This window comes from Protopterus annectens, chromosome 11.part0 (assembly GCF_019279795.1).
Source record: "Protopterus annectens isolate FY-2018-M chromosome 11.part0, PAN1.0, whole genome shotgun sequence".
In the NCBI taxonomy this organism is placed as follows: Eukaryota; Metazoa; Chordata; order Ceratodontiformes; family Protopteridae; genus Protopterus; species Protopterus annectens.
Window position 1 is genome coordinate 1,390,197,676 of NC_056745.1, and position 20,657 is coordinate 1,390,218,332.

Sequence of the window (20,657 nt, forward strand, 5' to 3'; positions counted from 1 at the left end):
GGGTGGTCTGGTTTGAGAAGGCCTGGAGGGGGCTGGAAAGTGTTTGGAAGGGCAATGCCTACTGAATCTAGGGGGTTGCACTTGTAAGAATTCTTTAATAGTCTGCATAGACTTAGCTTCTTCTTCCATCTTTTTAAGAACATCTTCTGCTTTGGTGCCAAACAAACTGTCCTTGTTCAAAGGAGCATCTAGTAACTTTGATTTGACATGGTCTGGCAAGGTCTGCTCCTTGAGCCAAGCATGTCTTCTCAGTATAGATACAGTGACTGCTGCCCAGCAAGATGCTTCTAGGGTATCAAAGTCACACTGCAAAGTATGCTTACTGACTTGGCTTGCAGAGTGCATAAGCTCCTGCAATTCTTTATTTTCTGCACAGTCTGTAAAGGTTGCCACTTTTTGTTTAATAAGTTCCATAATATGCTGCTGGTACTTCAGCATGTGAAACTGACAATTCAATGCCCGAATAGCAAGAGTTGCAGAGGTACATACCTTCTTACCCCATCTGTCCAAAGCTCTGGAATCCCTGTCCAAAGGGGTGGGATTCTTGGCTGTAGTAACCTTGATACCTTTAGGCCCCTGGGAAATGATTTCTGAGTCAGCAGTAGGATTCATGAAAAGAAATTGGTGAGTGCCAGGTACTCTGTAGTACCTATCTGGTTTCCTAGGGGCAGGAAGTAAAGTGTCAGGAGTAAGACTGGATTCCATGAAAACATCATCAAGAACCTCCAGGACAGGGGGTATTGCTAAAGGCCTCTGCTGAGACAACTCTAGGAATTCTCTGAGTCTCTTATTGGACTGAGTATAGTCTTGGCATTCCCAGTGGAAATGCTCTCTTAAGGTATGCAAGGTTTCACCACAAGAAAAAATCCTCTGGAGGGGAGGCAGAGGGAATGGATTCCTCTGCATCAGAATCCTTATAAGCAGATAAGGGCATGTCTTCATAATCAGAAATCTCAGAGTCATCGGACTAATGGTCTGAAGAAGCTGTAGGGGACTGGTCTCTTTTTCTCTTAGCAGGGGAAGGCTGACTTCCCCTAATCAGTGTAATAAGGTCTTCTGCCATTCTAAGCATTTGTTTTTGTGGCATGGGAGCAGGTGCATGCACTTTGGTCATCAGTTTTCTAGGCGTAGTGCGTACTCTGGGCCTAAGAAACTCAGTAGTTTTGGTTAAAAAATAAGTCATCGGTTTGAGTCGAACATTGGTTGAGTGAAGAACTGCCTCAGAAGCCGGTGCCTGCACAGCGGCTCTGGATCCATACAAGGTAGAGACATCCACAGGTTCCATAGTCGAAGAGTCTCGTGGCATACCAGACTCCGAATGGGTCTCAGTAGAGGCTTGCAAAACCATTGAAGCAGGCATTGAAAATGCCTCACTGAGTACCAGCAGACTGGCGACTAGCTTAATGGAAGTGTCGGCAGCTTTGGACCTATGCGGTCTGTCTCTGTCTTTATCCTTGCATTTTTCCAGAATAACGGTAGTCGGATGGCTTACCAAAGCCATTTCAGAATATACAGATCGAGAGCGAAAGAATTTAGTGACAAAGAGAGAACAATGATGAATGGTTCGGGCATTAAACAAGGCACAAAACCAACAGCGAGGTACGTTGTGGTCTGGGCCTAAACAGGTGATGCAGTAAGAATGAACATCTCTGTGAGGTATTTGCTTTCCACAGGCAAGACAGTTGTTAACTTTTTCTGATATTGGTTAGAGCAAGAAAAAAGGATCCCCAACGGGGTACTTAGCTTTAGAATACTTCAGGATTATTCAATTTGTAAACAAAAATTCAGGTAGCGGCCGACCGGCACTTGCTAACTGCTTCTGCTTTGGGCTCCTTGGCAAGAAAGACTGATGCAATGACGTCGACTACCTGTTTTTATACCCCTGATGACCTGACGTCAGTCCTGGAGCAACAGCATCCAACAAAGAAATGCTAAGTCTGTGGTATTCGGGCCAACTGAGGGCTACCTGCAGGCAGATAACCCAAGTGTGATGGCTGCAACAGTGAAACAAGAACATCTGGGCCATGGTCCTGTAAACAAACACACACTAATGCAAAGATCATTCAGGATCAATGTTTCCATAGCTCTTTTACTTAAGGAAGTATTGTTTCACAAAAAGGTTTATAAACTGCTAAAGTTTTCTTAATAAAGAAGTACTGTAATCAAAGTAGTGAAGGAATTTAAGCATAGTGCTGCCATTTTGTAATAATTATTATAGAAGGTGATGAAATTTAATCTGCATTTTGACAAACATTTGTATTTTACATAGCATATGGGACAATATGCTGGTGTGGTGGGTCCAATAGTTTTCTGCCATCAAATTTCATATTTATATATGTTCTAATTTTTTTTTGGGGCGGGTAACATAAAAGTATGTTTTGGTAATCAGTGTCATGTTTTCTGAGCTCACATAATGAATTAATTAGGCCTTTAAAATTCAACAAGGCTGACAATGTCTATTTATATTTAAAAAAAAACAGTGTTTGGTAATTTGCCATCACATATCCTGCAAAAAATGAAAGTATGCACATGCTCCCACCATGCTTTGTATTTTTTGGGGGGAGGGTTACTACATTCAGTTTGTAAGGCTGCCTAGATAATAAGCATTGAAATTAACAGGAATTTGATGTTGAGAAGCTTGCAATAAGTGGTACACACAGAGGAGGGACTGGGGAAGGGGGACTGTAGGAGGTTCCCCATGTGTACTCAATGTGGTAAAAGTAGAAACCACTTGGCTGCTCATGTTAGAATGAAATAAGTGATTGAATGACACCACAGTGCACTGCTTTGGGAATGTTTCTCCCTTCCCTAATACCATCTGACTGTGTAGCTGTTGTATATAAGTAAGATGTAGAAGGCAGAAGCAGTTAATTTTACTTTTATAAAAGAAAACTGTATTTTAGTTTTGAACAAGTTCAAAGTTTGATGAAAGTTCAAATATTAATATAAATAAAGCACTATTGTTCTTATGTTTATTTTGTGTTTCATGATCATATTTTGTCTTTTTTTCAGTTTGCATTTAAAAGTTGGTATCCCACAATTCCACCAGAGTGGGCGGGGTTACATAATTATGTATGCAACTATGTTAATCAGCATACAGATTTGTACCTATTTTTCACGTGCCTTTGTCCAGATTTTCTATGACATCACGTTGACAGGTATGCTCACATACACATACACACAAACCTCCCTCTCTCCCTCCCTCTTACACACACACACACCTCCATCCTTCTTTCACACGCAAACACACACCACCCCCTCCCTCTTACAAACACACACACACACATACACATATACACATATCTCTCATTCTCTATCTCTCTTACACACACACACACACACACACACACACACACACACACACACACACACACACATTACTCTCACACACACACACACCTCCCTCTTACACACAGACACACAAACACAAACCCCCTACCTCCTTCTTACACCCCCCCCCATACCTCTCAACCTCTTAGACTTAGAGCAAGAAATCTGGACAAAGCCACAAATAATGGCATGACATAGGACCAAAAATAGGGACACTTTTTAAATATTGCTACTTAAAACTTGGAATATTAAATCTAAAGCTCAAATGTCTGCCATTATTTTTGGATTTCGGTCCTCAAAGATTTGCCAGGGAGTTGTTAGAAAAACACAATTTTATGAGAAACAGACCAAAAGTATGAGGCAAAAATCTGGACAGTTGAGAGCATGTGCCACTTTTCATTCAAGCCTTGCTTAAGAAAAAAATACCTTCATGGTCTTTGAATGCTGTGTTCTGTTCTCCCTGGGTATACACAAAAAATGGCACTTTTGGCCCAGTTGGACTTTCCCAGTAAACAAATGTAAAAAAAAAAATAAACAAACTGTGGGCATCTCAGTAAGAAAAATGAACACCACCTTTTGTCTTCACCAAAATGCACATAAAGCCTGAAAATACTACTACTATAGAAACGTTCTAATAATCCAATGTAAAACACTTTACAGATGCAATTATTTTAGTATATTTAAATACTCGTTCCCAATTGAAAAATGCTTTTGTTTTTTTTTTTTTTGCACCTAAACATGAAAACTATTTAACAAATATAACTGTTCAAATTACTGCCAAAATACAAGTGCTGGTTTTAAATAAAGAATTTATAACTACTACCGTACCAAGTGCAACAAAAATAACAGGCTCTTCTGTCTTTAGTCAGAGGACTAAGTAGTCAGTTAACGTGGACTATTTCTTAAGGGCACATTACTTTCCGTTAACGTGGACTATTTCTTAAGGGCACATTACTTTCCGTTAACATGGACTATTTCTTAAGGGCACATTACTTTCCGTTAACGTGGACTATTTCTTAAGGGCACATTACTTTCCGTTAACGTGGACTATTTCTTAAGGGCACATTACTTTCCGTTAACGTGGACTATTTCTTAAGGGCACATTACTTTCCATTAACGTGGACTATTTCTTAAGGGCACATTACTTTCCGTTAACGTGGACTATTTCTTAAGGGCACATTACTTTCCATTAACGTGGACTATTTCTTAAGGGCACATTACTTTCCGTTAACGTGGACTATTTCTTAAGGGCACATTACTTTCCGTTAATGTGGACTATTTCTTAAGGGCAAATTACTTTCCGTTAACGTGGACTATTTCTTAAGGGCACATTACTTTCTTCACCATTTTTAGTTATTTATTTATTTATTTTTTCCTCACAAAGCAATCAATAGCTCAGTTACTTAATTATTCAGACGTCCAGTAGTTTAGGTAGGAGAACTGCATACGAGTACAATCTGATACTAGTTACAGTCTGTTTGTTTGTGTCTTTCGGCTTTTCCTGGTTAGGGGTCGCCACAGCGGAACTTTGGTCCGCTAATGATTGGTAGTTGATTTTTACGTGCCGAGTTACTAGCCCTGACGCACAACCTTCAACGAAGGTATGCCCATTCACGCATGTCTCCACGCAGAAGACGCTCTAGCTAAGAATTGAACTAGACAGCATCTTACTGTGAGGCGACAATGCTACCGCAGCACCACCACCGCGGGGATACTAGTTACAGTCTGTAAGTGTCCCAAATAAAACATGTAGGGAACAGAACAGTTCATTTAAATTTCCCTCCAAGTTTCAACTTGCAGGCAGAAAACACAAGGCAAGTAGCTGCAAACGTGAAAGTTATTACTTCTTTTTCATTGTTTTTTAAAACTCAGGACAAGCATTTGCTTAGTCACGAATGTGGAAATTAAGCCGCATAAAAGAAAGTCTCTCTGTTTTTTTTTTTTTTTTTAACAGACAGTGAGCTGGGTAGTGGAAAATTAGATTTTTCTGTTTTATATATATATATATATATATATATATATATATATATAAATAAACATATATATATATATATATATATATATATATATATATATATATATATATATATAATATTATATGGTCGGTCATAGGGATGCTGCAGAAGTGCGGAATCCAGGTGGGTGCAACGCTTGAACTCATGGACCCCAGAATATTATCATATGGACCCCATGGATTCTGCGGACCACAGTTTCGGAATCACTGCTTTTAGTGCAATAATGGCTTTTAAAAGCTGGTATTGCATATGTGGTCAAACATAAGCACTATAGCAGTCTGTGTGTGGTCTAAACTGTATTATGCAGTTTGCTACAGTTTAAAAGTGAAAAAAAATCTTTTTTTTTTTCTCAACTAAAATCTGGTTGCTGTAGTGTTTCATGCAGCAAGTAGGTTATAAACTATAGCAATTGTTTGCTATGTTCATATTAAGCAGTTTGCTACAATTTAAAAGAACAAAGATTTTCTTGTTCAACTAAAACCTGGGCACTGTACTGCACCTTACAGTCAGGGTATAACATTTTCTTAGCAAGTAGCTTACTACAGATTAAAAGAAGAAAGATTCTTTTTAGTTGCTAAATTTGTAGCAACTGATTTGCTACAGTTTAAAAGAACAAAGAATTTTGTTTTGTAGAGACCGCTACATTAGTAGCAAGAACTTTGAAATATTTTTTTTAACTAAACTGTGAGGAGGGAGGTTTGGAGAAGGGCACATAAACAGGACCTAAGTGTCTGAGGCACAAGGGGGAGGGGGGGGGGGGGGGTATGTCATGCATCTGGCCACCTGGTTGGTGTACCAGTAGAAGGAATGCATTTTTTTTCTTAAATACTGCATCTGGCCACCTGGTTGGTGTACCAGTAGAAGGAATGCATTTTTTTTCTTAAATACTTCCTGAACAGCTGGGATGGCCTAAAGGGAGGGTGGATTGGGTGATTAAGTCCTCATGTCTGCAGAACCATCCTGCAAGTTTTAGAAAAGACTTTTCTTTTTTTGCTGCTTTTGAGGGAGTGCAGTGCTAGTTCATGGGCCAGCACAGGCACTGGTTGAGCCAGTCACATGTCTGACTGATTGTTCAATGGCAAAGGTGTTAAAATATTTACTATATACCTTTATGCCAACATCTTTACAGGAAAAAGAACAGACCAGTCATTTTCTGTCAGTTCTGTATAGACCATCTGTGAAGTTATATTAATTTTCTAACAAGTATATATTTTTTTATAAAAGTGCTAACAAAATGTAAAACTTAGACAATTTAATATTGTTACAAACAAATTAACAACTATTAATGATACTACATTAGGACTAGACTTCCGCGGTGGTGCAGCAGTAGCATTATTGCCTCACAGCAAGAGGTTCTCCCGTTCGATTCTCGGCTGGAGTGCGAGGAGTGCCTTCTGTGTGGAGTCTGTATGTCCTCCCTGCAGTTGGGTGGGCATTCGAAAGACATGCGTAAATGGGTGTGCCTTCGTTGAAGGTTGAATGTCGAGCTGGCACCTCGGCATTCGTGAAAATCTACTGCCAATCATTAGCAGATCGGTGTTCCGCTGTGGCGACCCCTAACCAGGAAAAGCCAAAAGACAACAACAACAACAACAATGATACTACATTAGGACTACAGTGATGGGAGCTTGCTAGCTTCGATAAGCATTTCTTCTGAAACTGAATCAGTCATAAAATCTCATTTCTTTGTCTTGAAATTATTTGTGTTTGTGGCAATAAATTCTGCTAAATCAAGATAAGCATACAATTAAAAGAAATGCTAAAACTGACAGCGAAAGTAAGTAGGTAATGACTGCATTCATTTATGAAAAATGAAACCAATTAAAACTTAACACTTGAATATGATTATTCACACTACTATGGTATATATTAATTCATTCTGTTAGAACACTGACTGAGAATGAACAGTCATGTGAAAAGAAAATTATCTAGCAAATATTCTCATCCTGTATTCTAAAACTGCAATGCTTCACATGGCAATAAAAATGCATTTTGTTTAAACCAATGTTCAACCACTTCTGCATATTACTGTCGTTTTTTGAATTTATGTTGCTAAAAGATTTTTATGTAAGCCTGGAGTGCAGAGCTGTGTCATGTTTATGGCAGGTTTATTGTGTCAATCATGTCTAATTAAAGTAAAAAAAGATTGTGAATAAGTATCAGTTTTACCTTTTTTAACAGATATGGTTTTCAGCAACAGTTTTTACCATTATATCTATTTTTTAAATATATCCTTTTTTATATGCTTAGTTGCTATGATCCCTTTCACTCCCACTCAATGAAGAACTTGTGCAAACAGTTAAATACTTCTTCCCTGCAATACTGTCCTTTAGATGAGACATTAAACTGAGGTCTCATTTGCTTGATATGGTGGTAGCTCAGATGGATGTAAAAAACCCCACAGCATCTATTCAAGAGACTAGGAAAAGTACTCCAATCCTGCTCCAGTTTCCAGTAGTAGTACAAATACCACCTTAGTTCTCCTCTGAAAAGAGGCCACTAACTAGTGGTACAAACCCAAAAACAATGGATAAATAAACAAACAAAAAATAATATAGATCAATCTGTGTACCATGATGATTTGACTGCTGGTGGGCCTGCAGAAAGAATGTACCATGCACACTGAAAATGAGCTGATTTAATGTTTGCATTTAAACAAATTGAAATATACACACATACGTACATATACATGAATGCATTCCATGACTAGAACACGGGACTGATGTGCCGTGCTTTGTTCGGTAATTTCATTGGTAGAGTTTCCTGTGTTCTCATTGTATTTTAAGGCACTAACAAAACTAAAATTATGAATAATAGTCAAACATACCAGATACACACATTCTCGGTTCCAGCTATACTTTAGGATCATCCCCATACTCAATAAAAACTCATATCTTCATTTAGATTATTTCTATGACATGCAGTTCACGCAAAACCACCTCTTACTACCTCTCATTTAATGTGTGCAGATGTGCCTTGACCACTACTATACAGATCTTTCTTTACATTTCACAACTTGCAAACATTATTCATACCTTACTGACATTTCTTTCATTAGCCAAAGAGGTACTTTTATTTTACCTGCACAAACTCTGAATGAAGCTTTTTTCTTCTTTAAAGAAAAATTGTAGCAGCATTCTGTCTTTACAATAAATATTCTGCCTAATCAAACTTTTCCTGTTACACCTGGAAGCAATCTCAGCTAAGGATCACAATGAGTATACTTTTAAGAGTTTCATCCTCTCTTTTTGTTGTTTAGAATGTGAAATGATCCAAATGACTTGCAGTTTTGTTGTTGTAATAGAATTAACTTACTCAGCATTTCCACATTTCAATGCCTTGCTTATATTTCAGAGTTAATTCACACATCCACAGTTTCTGCAATGTTCTTTGAAGTGTCAGTAGAAATTTGTATATTTGTACTTTTTTAAATGTACTGTTTAGTGGTTTATAACTAATCTGTCTCTGACAACACAGCTTTGCCAATGTACATTCATGAAACTTTTCACAACCAAGTGTTACAGTAAGTAGGGCTCTCTTTAGTTTCATGTATCACTTCTGGCATCCACAGTCTCACTTGACCTATAAGCAACATATTTATATTCCTGCATGATTATGGCACTAATATCATTCTGGTTGTCAGCTTTTTCTATTGTGGTTTGATTATTCACATCAAAATAATTTGCTGTGTAGATGCTTCAATTACCAACTGTGTAACCATTTCAAAGCTTTTTTTCTTTCTCTGTATTCCAGTGCCATTCTACGTAATATTTTAATACGTTTTTCAATGGCAAACACGAGAACCTCAGACTAAATTTAGAGAGACACTGTGTCATTTTCTGAAACCTCATGTGAGCTTGTATATACTCAGGTTGAGACATGTGCAGTATATTTCTTACTTTTTCAGCATCCAGGCCCAAGACTTCTAATAAACAGATGACGTTCCCTGCCATGCACTGTTACTTCTCTACCTAGTGTGCCCACTGAGGCTGTAGAATTGCAATCTAAATGGTTCAGTAATCTGCTTCCAGCAGAAGTAGGAGACAGCTGTAGGATTTGTTGTTATTTATATAACAAATGACCAATTTTTAAATTGTGAAGCATTATTTCACACCAAATTGCAGCAGCATTCTCCAACACTGTTTTCATAACGTGAAGGTCGTGTATAGTATACATTTGACATTACTCTTTCATTAGTTCAACAGTTTTGAAGCTTGCTGTTCCTCATCATTTTCTTGTGAATCGCAGTAAATCAGACCCTTTGCTTTGTGTAACTCTGACACATGTATATGTTGTTTAATATGTTCAGATAAATGCCATTCATTTATCTTACATTTGAGTTATCAGATCTCTTGACTACTTGTAACACTTACATTACTATTATATATCTGTGCTGTTTATGTTCAGGTGTTTAGTTTTCATTTACTGCTATATATTGTGTAGATATATATATATATATATATATATATATATATATATAGAGAGAGAGAGAGAGAGAGAGAGATAGATATAGATAGGATGAAGTTTGCCTATTATTACTCATATAGTGGTTATCATTTTTAGTGACTACAAATGGAGAGAATTTTTAAAGTTATTTTTGGTCATACATTGGGTGCATGTTAAAGGCCAGCCACACTGGTTTCTGCATGCCATAAGCATGTCTTGTAACATACTCTCTCTCACACAGTGTAGCCAACATTTTATGCTGTCTTTGGTATCATTCCAGTCTGTGCCAAAGGACACTTTGTTGCAGCAGTCACACACTTTCCTAATTAAAAACAGATACAGATCAGCTGATCACTCATACCACTCTGGGCAAGCTCTTCATGTGACAGGCAAACCCTTTGAACCTTGGTCATGTCAGAACTACAAAACATCAATGTCAGACATGTCCTTTGCTGTTTGAAAGTGTTTCACACACATTAAACCGTCAGTATCAATGTAGGTTTCCAAGTTACAGACCAACCACAGGAACAAGTAATAACTGTATCAACTACTGAACAATAAACATACAGTGACAATTTAAAAAAAAAGATGTATAATTTAATGCAATGACTTTATCTTTAAAATAATTTTCTATTATCTTTTCTCAATACAATTTCCATTAATTTTAGCAATGAACAATGGCCACACTTGCCAGTCTAGAAAATAGTTCTGAAGACTTCTGCAAGCAAAATTATCTTCAAAACTAAATAATATAACTCCAAAGGTAAAATTAAATCCAACTATTCCATATGAATGGAGGAAAAGAAATTAAAGTATAAGTAATGTGTTAACAGTAATAATGTCATAGAAAGGGATGGGGGGGGGTCAATTATGTGTTTACTTAACATTCATTGTCAAATGTGATCCATCTGCAAATAGAGTATTTCAAAAACAATGAACATCCTGGCTAACACAAATGATGATGATGAAGATCATGGTACAGTAGTACTCCTGATGAGCAGTCACTGTCTCCAACACAGACGTAGCATCATGTCTTTATCATATTTCCCTGTTCATACAGTAATACTTAGTACTTTATACTGTTTTACATGTACACAATAGTCATATGCTCACTTTCTAACTAACAATTCTCTTTTGCAAAGAACAGATTCCTATATTTCTTAGTGATACATACCATTTTTAGACTGTTGACCAGCTAATCACTTTGGAGACATTTTCAAAATTCCTATCAATTGGCCATATGAGATTCACTCATTCTACTTTCAACACCAGTAACATGCAAACAACTTTTTTCAGTTTAATAATGGAAAAGGATACACTGAGCTTCTGCCTGGAAGATGGTTTCATCTGGTTGGTTGGCATGTTGCATAGCAATGGCATGTGGAAACTCAGTCAACATTCGCTGCTGAAAAGCCTCTAGTCTTTCATAGTCATGTCCTCGGCAAACAAACTCCTTGTTCTAAACATACAAAGGAAGAAGGTAAATCACTCGTGTGCTGTGTTACAAATGAACAAGAAACAAAAGGCAATGATATTACCCCAAAACACAACAACAAAACAGAATACAAATGTAGTGGGCCTTATTATGGAATTCCTGAGAAAATAAGATTGATATTAAACAATTATGAAATGTCTTAGATGTAATTAGTAGTAAATGGATGAAGAGGAAAAATAATAATAGAAAAAGGGATAAAACAAGGATGCCACACATGTATTGAAATGTGTGGGTTAATAATGAATGTAGTGGGTTAATAATGTATGTAGTGATACAAAACAACTGACAACAATGTGAAAGAAACTAAAGTTCATTATATGAGAAAAGGGAGATAGCTCTTATTTTAAGTTATGCAGATGATAAAGTAGCAATGGCAAGTAGCAGAAAATGGATAAAAGAAGTAACTGTAATGTTAGTGAACATTTTTTGAATTGTATGACTGAAATTAAATAATTTGAAAAGTAAAGTTTCAAGATGTTTTTAATTTAGGTAGAATTTATATCAATAAGAAATATATAGTAGCTTTAGGGGTGAAATGTGGGGAAAAAACCTAGTTAAGAAACACTGTTAAAGTATACTGAATGAACTGAATAAGTCACAAATATACAGACATTGTATAAATTTGTCCTCTGATAAGATGCTCTTGGTACTTTTAGAAAAAAACTGAATTATATTGGGGGGAATGTAGATCTTCTCAGGAGAGAAGACAAATGGCACAAAGACTAAAGAGAGTTGCAAATGCTTTAATTAAATGTAATATAATTACTCTAAAATATAGAACAGTATAGTATATTACTCATGTTCCTTCAAAATATGTCCTCTGATTCACATATATCCTTCCCTCTGATGGCTGGTAGAATCTTAAGCTCTGTAGTTTCTCTCAAGTTATATGAACATTTCTTTCAGGTGCACCCTGCTTTCTTTCCACAAGACCTTACATAACCAGTATAGCTTGACAGTTAATCAAGATACTAACAACTGAAAAAATTTCATTTGATAGTCCTTTTCAGTTCCTTCTCAGAACAGCAGTCCCACTGTGGCCCCATAGTCTTCCACACATGGTAACACAATGCCTTCTCCATGCACTTCACCATGCATGCCTCAAGAGTGAATACATCATCAGTCTTTACTGCTTTATATATCTTTACATTTTTGCTTGCTTGTTTTAGATGCACCAAACCAAAGCTGCCAACCCTTCTTCCAGGGTGGATAATCTGCCATGGTGTACTCATTCAAATCTTCCCCATGTGCTTCTTTCAGACTCACACACCCCACAAATAGCAAATCAAACCCAAAACATCATTAGGGCTTCATTCGTCTGCACCATGGAGACCACCAAAATAAAGAGATGACAGATGAACTATGCTGGCATATAAGATTATTACAGATAAAAACAATGGTTTTGGAGGTCAAGAGAAAGGATGTGTTGAGTAGAAGGGGACATTGCTTTCAATTAAACAGCAGAGCCTTTTGAATGGGATACTAAGGAATTTTTCTTTATGGAAAATAAACCTTTAATTACTGACACAACAGGCTATGGAAGAGGGCACTGTTAGCTTTTAAATGGATTGAGATAGATGATGTAGGATGGCTAAAATGGGAGACAGCTGTAGAAAACTAGCTGCATAATTAAGTTGCACAGGTCACAGTGTGACGGCTTTAATTTGTTTTATATTCAGTTTATCTAAGAAGTTGTTATATGACTTCTTTTAGGGGCGAGAAATGCCATACAATCTATCATGTATCTGTACTGAGTTGACATCAAATTAGAAAAACCTTGCAAAAAAATCATATATAAATAATTCTTTATAAAGGTAACATTTACTGTCATTGGAAAGATTCAGTTGCCAAAACCACCAATAATGACAAAAGCAAAATAGTTTAACTTCAGTACTATACAAGTCCGTAATGGTAGAACTACAGGCTTATGTGCAATATCTACATGAAGGAACAAGTATAACTCCCTGCAGCATTTACTAAGGAAGGTCTAAGAGTAACTGAAATGCTGCCTTTTATACACTGTCAGCAAATGTACAGGCATATCCCATGAAAACCTGTCAAGCTGCATTACATTTAGTTGCTGTAAAGTTTTTATTAAGACTTCCAATAAGATTATGGAACACAATACAATACATGCTGTATTAAACAGGATGCAAAAATCATATATATTTTCATAAAAGTGTAAAAGTGGTACATTCACTAACTGCAATGACATCACCACTAATATGACCGTGTCCCTTTAATAACCAATTAATTCAGGGTAGGTGGCCATGTAATTGTGACACTTTGCTCAACTGTATTGGATTTGGTTTCTGTAGAGTATGAACATGAGGCTTAATGTTTAGGGTAAGGAATAAATAATGTGTATAGAATATATCAGTATTAAGCTGGTATTACTTTGATATGGTAAAAATAAATAAATCAGATGTATTTCTCCATTAAGGCTGAGCAGCACAGTGGGACAGTGAGTAGCACTGTCACCTCATAGCAATATGTTCCCTAGCTGGATTTTTGTCAGGGATGCCTTTAGTGCAGTTTCTATATGTCCTCAGAGTTTGAACTGGCAGTCACATGTTGCTCCAGATTCCTTCAGCTTATAAATGATATGCAGTATGTTCACTGGTAAGTATCTAAATTAGCCTTATATGTGTAAGAGTGAGTATGTCTGGGCATTCTGCAACAAAACAGTCCCTGGTCCAGAACAAAATTTAATGCCTTTTACCTGTTGACTGCTGTAATAGGCGTTGGCATCCCAGTGCCCTACAATGGACCAGTACCCTACAATGGATAAGGCTGGTTGTCAGAAATTAGATGGATGGCTTTCTCCACACAGGTACCATTTGTTGGCAATGGAAAGAAAAATCCCTATACTGGTAAAAGCAAAGTGATCCAATCAACTTGAACTTTTAGTTACATGCAAGTCCTTAAAGATGAAATGGAAAACTCATATAGAATATAAAAAAAGAATCCTTTATAATTCATTGAAACTGCACTATGATTTACTCAACTCCTTCTTCTGTCTATATGGTACTCATTAAGTAGTCAAACACCCAATTCTGAAAACACTGAGAATTCTATAAATCTTTTTAATGGCACCCCCCATATTCATCCTTCCACTTCCTCCTCATCTCTTCCCTTCTGCATACACAGGAGAAGGAAAATGACTGCTTACTATCCTAGACCTACCTTCCAACATGAGGATAAATCCTACCCAATCTGCATTTGGCATCTTTATTTGATCTTCTATATCTCTGATACTGTACTAGTCAATTTTAATTGAACATTTTATAACTTTATCAACTTTGCATTTGACATGCAGAAAAAAATATAAAAAAACACAAAATGTCCTAGCATCTAATATTCCCATCACATATTTCTCTCGTAATCTTTGGTACCACAGAAGCATTCGATCTTCTTTCCTACCATCAAAATTGAAACTCTTTTGGTGACTCAAATAAACTGAACCAATTTTTCTTGCCTGCCACTGTCTCTCACTCTATCTTTACTTAACAGCATCAAAAGATGAAAGCCCAGTGTACTTAGTCAAGCAAAAAATTAGAATATCAACTGTCTGGCATTCCTTCCACTAACTTGAGAAAGAGTCCTTTCTGTTTATCAGACTTCAGCAAATGGCTATCACTCTGTGACTCTGCTGTAAAGGCCTTTCAGGTTTATCCTGTACCATCCATCACACAGAGTCTAGTAGCAATAATTTCTCTCTTTGGTGCCAACTTTGACTGCTCCTGTAGATTGTCTTTGGACTTTCACATGTTTTTCACTGTCCCGTAGCCTGTACTTGTCATTGATCTTATGACCCGCTGCTCAAATGCCTCCTCAGTGTGAAGTCTTTCATTTCCCAATTCCATGTTTTACCTTCAGCTTTTCCTACTTACTTGTTGTCCCTCCAGTAAACATATGTTCAGGTTTCAGTACTTCATTCTCAGTAGGAATTTAGCAGGAAACACCATCTTGGCATTTGTTCTTCACCTCTGCTACTCTATGGCCTAATCCTCATAACACACAACGACTTCTTTTACCCAAATTCCTTTCTAGCTATACTAAATACTTACACAATCTGCCGTTCTACTTCTCCTGTCACAGTTTTTTGCCCGCCATACTTTACCAGTCATTTCTCACTGATACAAAGTCATTTACTCAGGAGATTTAGCATCCTCAACTTCTCCTTTAACATCCTGGAGTACTCTTACAACATATTGACTTTTATTTCCCCAAAAGGCAAGCCTCTATGCATTCTCACATAATCCAGGAAGAATATTTTGACCACAGAAAATATGAACCTGTAGCCAATAGCGTTAAACTCAGTAAAACCTTACTATGTATAGGTAATTCAGAGCCCATGTCCCAGATCAAAAAAAGCATTTCCTTAGTTACAAATATTTGATCCCCCTATATTTCTGTCAAAACACTTTGTAGGGAATTTTTAAATTCTGACATCGCATTACATTCCTAGGACACATGTTCATAATTGCCTCTCTCTTTTACATCACACCTCCAAAATTTGCTGTCTAACCTAGGAAAATTTCTCTGAACTTTTCTTGGGGTATAAAACACCTGTGCAAACACTTCCAAACAAAAATCCTAACCCTGTTGGATTTTGCAGTACTATACAGATGTCATTATATTGTTGCTTGGTAAACTGCCTTTCCAGTTTCTCTTCCTGATCTTTTACAACCTCCTCTAAATGATTCTTAGAGTTACCATGAAATATTTTACATGTCCTACTAATTATCCTTTTTTAAGAGCAGTTTCTGTTCTAGACTTAAGTAAAAATACCTACCCGAGTGGGTCGTTCACTTAGGATTCCCTATCACATTATCTTTGCCTGGACTCTAATATCAATCTTTGGTAGGGAGGCAGTCTGTAAACGGCACTCCAAACCTCTGCTTGACCTCATCCCATTTTATTAACTTTTCTTCCCTAGTTATTTGCTCCTAATATCATTGTTACTTTGGTCTTTCTTCCAGTAAATTCTACCTCCATCCTAGCTATTTTCTGTACCCTGAGATGCAGTCATCTGTATTGGTAAAATTGTCTTTCTCCATTCCCCTGTTGGCTTAGTTTCTAGAATACATTCTGCTAGTTTATCAGTATAACGTTCTGTATGGTTATTATTTTACTTAAGGGTCCTTATGGGTCTTAATTTAAAATGTCCCTTTGTGCTTATTTCTCACCACAACCCCCCCCCTCCCCAGTTCATCATCATCATCCCCTTCTACTGATTTATAACCTGGTTGTGTTATGAAAATGACCCTTAAAATGTGCAGCTTAAAAGTTTCCCCCTCAAATCAGGTACTTAACACTTTGCTCCATGGGGAGAAGCAACATGCCCCACTTAACTCTTCCGATCTTCCTTTATGGTTTGTTTTCTTTTATATTAATGTATGTGTTTCTGTGTCAATGAACTTGCAGACTGCATCTATAAGGGCTTTCCGCCATAAGGTTGTTGTCTCTTCTGCCCTGTGACCCCAGCACAAAAGTAAATAGATGCATGCAAGAAATGATTTATGATGCGTCTTTTACAAGAGCAATTTCTGTACTTCTTTCTTCTGGCATTTTCTATTAAGTTTTAAAACCAGCAACTTAATTTCTGAAGTGAAAGTCTCAAAATTACAAGAATTCATCACAAAATGTAACTAGCATTTCTGTTATTTTTATAAGTAGTTTTGTATCAAAGAACTACACCTAGAATTCATTGCTCTTCAAGGAAAAGCTTTTCTTTAACTGTTTTCATATGTGTTCATATCAGAGATCCTGCACTTCTTGACTGTTGTTTATAAACATCAGTGACCCACAAAGTGTAATTTCTAAACATTCCACAGAAGCACCTTCTACACATAACGATATACCAAGGAATCTTACATTTATGCAGTGGTGTTTTCAACATCATTAGGCTTTCATTAACATTTTTTTTGCTCTCTTTGTGCTGATCTCAGTGCCATTTGGTGCCCACTAATGGTCACTGTCACCTTATAATGCTACATCTTCAGTAACTGTTGTTATTTCTCTATGTCTCTGATCACAATGGATGGTTGGCCCTGTAATACATACAGATGAGCAAACAGGCCTTCCACAAGGGTAAGCAACATTTTGCTCTTTGTCTTCATGGTTATACTGCTCCACCACTGATTTTATACCAAATTATCATTTGTTTTTTTTTACTTATCACAGAAGACATTATATATTAAACCCACAGACAATACTATCTTACCGTGATTGGGCCGCAGAGGAATAATACATGTGTACAGCACAGCAGACATATTTAGTAGCACCTCTGTAGCACTCTCTCTAGAAGATGGAATTTAATTTGAAGAAAATTCCAGGGAACTCCAGGGCTATGTATATTAGATGGAGGAACCATATGAAGGAAGATAATTCCTGTAGGGGGGTGACCATAAGCAGAAAACAGAGGAAAATGATATACTGGCTAATATTACTGCAAAGGTGCATCGGGCCGTGCAATGTAAAGGGGCACTGGCAAATGCCCGATTATGTAGTTTGCGTGACCATTGATTTCAGAGATACAAAAGTCATCCATTATGTTTGTTCTGGGCTCTTGTAATACTACACCAGCCTGAAGGGCAAAAAGAAGAAAGGAAATGAAAACAGGAAAAAAAGCTTGGAATACCAGGTTACTGACATAATCGTGGGAAAGGAAGCATGGCTCTACATCAGTGAGTCTCACAATGACTCCCAATTCATTAATTTAAAGCCAGTACTTCTTGATTTACTGAACATATCTTTGCTGGGAAGTGTAAAATTAGTGAACTGTCGAGTAGCAAAAGTAGTTTTACCTTTACCCCTAAGACTCACCAGTCTCAGAATTCAAATATACAGAGATGCAGGCAGTGGAGATGTGGGCAGTCTTTTCCAAGGATTTTTTTTTGCTCCTTTTTTGTATTGCATTACTTGACAACCTTGTTTCATCAATCTGGAAGTCAATGATTTGTTGGTTTAAAGGCACAGTTCATAAGGAAATGCAAGACCAGGCTTGTCAGCAGACACTCAGAAAGTTATGAATGTAAGAGATAAGGAATTTTGAGGAGAACAAGGGATGAGCATACAGTGCAACGCACTGTTGCAGGGCAAAGATGGAGAGAAAAGGAGTATGGTTGTATGGTTTGTAATCAGAAGAGGGCTAGTTCAAGTTAAACTTGAGAAAGTATTAACTTATGAAGAGAATAGGAGGCTTTACATTGTATTGCCTGATGCAGGGGTGCATATCAAGTCATTAGATGGGAGTCAGCAAGAAAGATGGGGCAAAGATACGGCAGTTGCAGCTGAAGATGGCCTGCATGCATCAGACTTATTAAGTACAAGTCTTCTTCATCTGCCAACTTCTTATGGCAACTATTTCATGACATGTTTGATTTCTTCTCTACATTTAACTGAGTATTTTTCACCTTTGTATTCAGCTAGGGATGATGTCTGACTGAACCTGGAATTTCAGTTCATTAGAATATAATCAGTTAAACCATTTCTCAAAACTTAGCTTTTGCAGACGTTAATAAATAAACTAGACTAGCTTACAACTGTTCTTAATCTTGTAAAAAGGTCATAGTTAGTGAGGGTAACAACATAAAGGTAATTATGGCTGGTCTACTACAATTGTTCTTTTTGAAGACTTCCACCAATATGTAACAGAATAACCATGTAGAGCTTTGTGACTTTCTGCCTCATACTTTTTCATGTCCTTTGACTCCACTTTAGGTCTGCACACTTTAATGATGTATTTGCACAGACAACAAAACTAGGCTAAAAAAATTGTTTTGTTAGTTGTAAAATATTTCATGTTTAGCAGCTAAATGTTACTGGCCACATCAGATGTGAACTGCCAAAGTTATTTTACTGTTATACTTAAAACAAACAAAAAAAATGTGCCTCAGAGGTCTATCCTTGGGTATTTCCTATTTAATATGGACTTTACTGATTTAAAATGTGAAGAATGTACTTTCTTTATTTCATATGCAGATGCTATCAAAATGGAAAATAATTGTAAATGTTGAGGACATTAACATCTTATAGCAGGCTCTGACAGATTTAGCATGCTGGGCAAAATATAATAGTGGGAAGACAAGTTGCCAAAATTAAATTTGTGATCTTTGGCTGCAATAAAAATACCAGACAGTATTATACTAAAGGCTAAAGAAATGAAACAGATTCAAATTTGAAGGATATAACAATCAGTTCCCATGAAAGTTTAACATTTTGTACGTATATTAATGATTTATACTACTGGTGTCTAAAGATTTCATGATCCATTATCAGATATAAGGCCAACAAGAAGAATGTGGTTATCCTATATTATACAATGACCCCCCCCATTAATATTCCAAAACGTGCACAATGATTGACCAGCGTGCCCATTGTAAATCCGACAATATATCAAAGGGAAAGGTCCGGTCGCCCGGACATTTTTTCTGTTGGTATATTGTCCAAGTTTTAATTTTTTTATTAAAAAAATAAATAAATAAAGCTGCACTCCCGACTTTGCAGATACGAGAAAGACAGCTTGAAGAAAATACAAGGGGAATCAGGTATGTGTTAACGTACCTGATTCCCCTTGTATTTTCTTCAAGCTGCCTTTTTTGTACATGAAGAGTCGGGATTGCAGCACTCCTACCCCTAAATTATCCCAAACAATTTTTTTATTTAAAAAAAGGAAAAGGAACAAAACAGAGCAATGGAGATCTTCTTTTCTCTGTTGCTTACTTTTTGAAGCACTGATGTACTGGGTATGCATGGGGATACAAGTCCTATATGTATGCCCAGTACATCAGAAATAGGAAGAGAATCTCTACGAGCCATGGAAGGACAGCAAGGAGGCATTATGCAATGCCATTATTTAAGAAAAGTAAGTATTTTTTTTTCTTAAATAATGTAATTGTATAACAGCAATAACCCACTTCTGGGTGTGGATAATGCTAGATTTACCCACAGTGGTCTTTGTTTGGTAACTCAGACTTCGCCCTTGTGACCAAACCATACCAACCATGGGTAAATCCAGCATTATCCACACCCAGGCGTGGGTTATTGCTTAATTAACCTATATCAGTAACTCAAAATTGGAATATGGTTGCCCAATTTAGTCATCTTCTAGCAGTAAAGCTCTAAGATTTTTAGAAAACTTACAAAGAATAACCAAAACAGTTTATGGCCTCAACACTTTAGCATATCAAAATGGGTTAAGGCCATTACATATACACACACTCTCTCTACCTAACAAAAGATTAAGGGGTTCTCATTCTTACAAAGTCAGCAGAGATAAGTTTCTAAAAACAAAGTTAAAACTAGAAGTTAAGCATGGGATTGACAGATTATTAAGAAAACTTAAAAACAGCAACATTATTTCA

General features: G+C 36.8%; 1 protein-coding gene across 2 annotated transcripts in view; it reads right to left on the minus strand.

The window, feature by feature from the left end:
* The window catches only part of DOCK4 (dedicator of cytokinesis 4), a 3,006,016-nt gene that overhangs the window by 401,235 nt on the left and 2,584,124 nt on the right, over positions 1-20,657 (minus strand). For both annotated transcript variants that reach the window (XM_044088673.1, XM_044088674.1), the window contains one exon: positions 11,109-11,250. In XM_044088673.1, the coding sequence (XP_043944608.1) occupies positions 11,109-11,250 (142 nt within the window). The remainder of the gene's footprint in view (positions 1-11,108; positions 11,251-20,657) is intronic.